The 3,730-nt window shown below is 41.4% G+C and overlaps 1 protein-coding gene across 1 annotated transcript in view; it reads right to left on the bottom strand.

Moving 5' to 3' along the window:
• Positions 1 to 1,750: 1,750 nt before the first annotated feature.
• Positions 1,751 to 3,730, bottom strand: part of LOC122256330 (uncharacterized) — a 4,592-nt gene continuing 2,612 nt past the window's right edge. Inside the window, exons 8-12 of the mRNA XM_086548538.1 lie at positions 3,553 to 3,673; positions 3,200 to 3,347; positions 2,899 to 3,038; positions 2,480 to 2,603; positions 1,751 to 2,013 (exon numbers count right to left, since the gene is read on the bottom strand). Of these exons, the coding sequence (XP_086404664.1) occupies positions 1,958 to 2,013; positions 2,480 to 2,603; positions 2,899 to 3,038; positions 3,200 to 3,347; positions 3,553 to 3,673 (589 nt within the window). The 3' untranslated portion in view covers positions 1,751 to 1,957. The remainder of the gene's footprint in view (positions 2,014 to 2,479; positions 2,604 to 2,898; positions 3,039 to 3,199; positions 3,348 to 3,552; positions 3,674 to 3,730) is intronic.

The following is a 3,730-nucleotide window of genomic DNA, read 5'->3' as shown; positions in this document are numbered from 1 at the left end:
CGGGATTACGTGAGGAAGTTGAAGTGGGAAATGCACCTGTCTGGTGGCTCGCTAGGAGGGACCCTCGTGGCTAGAAACGAAAGGTGGATCCTTTCGTTAACTAATTTATCTGGCGAAACAATCAGCAGAAATGCTGTCACAAAGTTATTTGATTTTCTATTTGGCTTGGTCGTTTCTGAATCTTTTGTCTTTCAGTGCAGTCGATCGAATATTGTGCGAATCTCGAATTATGTCTAACCTTGCTTTATGTGTACAGTTATATACACCAGGCGTTAAATATTTTTCATACGATGCTGTATGGTTAGTTATAAACTCCACGGATGGAATCCCGCATTTCAGCATCCAGCGTATGTTGGAATCCCAAAGCATGGCTATGCTGATCGCCTAGCGAGATCCGCATGTGATAAACAGAGTGTGGATATAGGCCTTGGAATACCTCCTGCTAAAATTCACACACAATTAGGACCTCCAACAAGGAGGACTTGAGTGAACTAATAAACTCTCAAAGACCTGAAAACTGTTGCATAAAGCATTATGACCAATTTCCGACCAATCATATAAGATTGGAACAAGACAATGTCATGCTGTGATCGCAAGAATCAGGCTTCAATACAGACTGTGCCAGCAGTTCAGTGCAACATGTGATGTGGAAGATACTAAGTGTAAACTTTGCAATGAAGAACACAAGCGAACACTTGTGCATTGTGTCTCAGAGTGCAATGTAATACAGCCTTTTCGACCACCTAACATGAGGTACGCAGAGATATGTATCTTTTTCATATCATCTGATGTACTAGAAGATATACTTACACTATATCCTAAACTCGGAATGTAATTTAATATTTTGACCGCATATCAAGTGCAACATTGCATGTCCACGCTTGAGCAATTGCTGGGAAGGTACATGCATAGATGAAGAGCTGTGTGACTATATTTTCTCAACTTATGTGCTAGATGGTATAATCATGTTAAAACCGACTTTTGTAATGTAACATTACCATATATTGTTATGACTAAGCACCAAATGTATCAAAGCTTGCCCACGCTTGAGCAGTTTGCCAAGGTGGTATATAAAGTATTAAAATAAGTAATCTGCCGACAGCAGACCGTTTATCTATTTTGCTGTAAATTACAAAGCATGTTTGTTTTTCGTTGAAAAAATAGGCGTGATGATGTGAAAACTCTATGCTGAGAAACACCTCAAGGAAACATTGGTATTAGAAAAAAATATATATGTCCGTTGTTAGGTATTCTAAGAATAAAATCAAACCTGTTTGAAATTTAGGGGTTTTGTAGAAGCTAATAAAGGGAATGATAAAGGAACTATAACAAGATAAGTCTAAACTAAAACACTCTTTACAAATTATCATGTAGAGAGACCCAGCGACAAGGGCCTTGAACTATTTTCTATTTGGAATCCCAATTCAAGTTGAAATTAGGCCTTGTAAATTCAAACTACTCTAATAATCATTCCTATCAGAAAAAAACAGTGTCGTGATGTAGAATTATTTTAAAACTAAGCTGGAGGTAAAATGCAACTTTGATATCATTGGTTATTTGAAAAAACGGCCTCGTACTGTATACGGCGGACGGTCAAAAATCGATGCGTCTGAACAGGCTTAAAAACACCCTTGGCAATGTTTTGAGGGAGTAAACAGATCTGTTTGAGATCCCATTCAAAGCTACATTAGGTTTCCGAAGCCTATGCTATGTTAATGTTAGGTGGGTAAGGAAAATAACATGCTGAAGGTAAAATGAGTCTTTTTCTCATATTTAATTCATTCAACCAGTACATTTGGCTTTGGTAGATTATTTTCATATGGAGATTTCTGCATGAAGATTACCAGTAATCTTAAACCCAATATTATAATTTGAATTGTCATGGGCGACAGATGGTAAGTGTTGTTGGTTTGTATGTTCAAATTCCAAAGCCATTTATCAGAAGTGGCAACGTCTGTCAAAGTCCGCAATATTTTCCCGTCGTAGCGATGCTGTTGATCCAGTTGATATAGTCTGCAAAATAATAATATTGGAGTCATTAAATGTGAGATCATTACGAAGTTTGTGTTTTGTCAGATCTTTTTCTATCATCAGATAGACGCTTTTCATAATCGTTATCTTCTATGCCGTTATCTTTAATTGTTTTTCAGGAATTTTTACTTCTGAATATGATTTTTAAATCATTACAATACATTTCCTATTGGGTTACATTCCCTTAAAATAATCAGACCCTGCATATATTATGAAATAGTAAACATCTAGTATACTAGATCTTTCCTCAGATTAATTTCCTACTTTAAGAAAATAAAAGACGACACTGAAAAGGCCTGTAACTGGTGCAGTAAAGCTGCCAGTCTCTATGCAATCTCAGCCACGGCATATTACTGACTAGTCGCTTCTGTTGTGAATTAATAGTAAACTTACTAACACTAACGTGTCGCCGAGATTAACATTCCTAAACTCTCAGAGCATTCCTTACTTGGCAGATCCGTGTAGACTCCATATCTGCCTGGACTCGCGCACCCTGAGCCCCAGCTGACGACCCCGGCGAGGTAGTGGCGTCCGTCTGTCTCCTCGACTGTCAGAGGGCCGCCGCTGTCACCCTGAAGGAAGTGATAGGATCTGAGAGTGATGGGTCTGGCGTGTGTGCTCGCTGCTTTTGTGCCTTAGGAATACTCAAAGGGAAAGAAAGGAATGTAGGCTAACTTGGCACTGTTCGTAGATCGTCTGCGTTGTTATAGACGAGATTTCATTTCCATTTTGTCTTTTAATAGGATAATGATAAAGACAGCTAGGGCCATTGTGGATTGTCAGTGTTAAAGTTTAGAGTTAGTGACTGAATTCACAAAGAAATTCTAGTGTGAAATGTTCAATGTGAATTTCAGAAAGACAGTCTACCTGGCAAGAGTCCTTCCCGCCTTGAATCAAGCCGGCACAGATCATGTTCTGAGTGATAGAGCTGCCATACACGGCCTGGCACTCGCTCTGCGTCGTGATGGGTATGGTCACCTCCCTGGCGGCCTCAGGCTGCGTCCCTCCTGCAGAGAAGTAGGGAATGGAAATGCCAATGAAAATGTCCACACACTCTTTTCCCGGACTCAATTAGAGGACAAGATAGAATCCCCCCGGGGAGGGAACAAAGGATATCCTGCTGACTCTTAATCCGCAATTCTCCATTTCCTTTGGCTCTTGGACGCACCTGAGGAAGTGGTTCCCCAGCCGGTGGCGGTCGCGTCTCTGCCGGTGTAGTCTGCGTCCAGGGGAGGCATGCACACGGGTTTGATTCCAGGCCAGTTGGTGAAGCTGACCGCGTCTGCGATGTGCACCAGAGCGATGTCATTGTTCAGCTGCGGGAAGGCGTGCGATCAGGCGCCAGAGGAAACAATGTCTCGTCTCTCATTCAACCATTTTTGTATTGTATATCGAGTATTTTGACATTCATGCAATTAGACATTTTAGCTCATAAAGAAAACATTGTAACAAAATCAACCTGGTTTTAAAGTTGCACTGCCCCCTGCCCCCTCCCACCCACCCAAGGATCGTGTGACTCACCGTGTTGGTGTTGTAATTCGGGTGAACGACAATGCGATCAACAGCTCTCCTGATGATGCGAGTCGGCCCGTTGTTCCAGTCGTGCATGTTGAACAGGACGTGCAGGCTCCTTGGTGAAGTCCTGGGGGTGAGAGCGACGATTCAAATCAAAAGCCATGCTTTATTGATTCCTCTTTCA

This window comes from Penaeus japonicus, unplaced genomic scaffold (genome assembly GCF_977035675.1).
Source record: "Penaeus japonicus unplaced genomic scaffold, GWHDUDI00000001_assembly GWHDUDI00000021, whole genome shotgun sequence".
Lineage (NCBI taxonomy): Eukaryota > Metazoa > Arthropoda > Malacostraca > Decapoda > Penaeidae > Penaeus > Penaeus japonicus.
The sequence above is the reverse complement of the archived record's forward strand: the minus strand, read 5'-3'. Positions and strand labels throughout refer to the sequence as shown.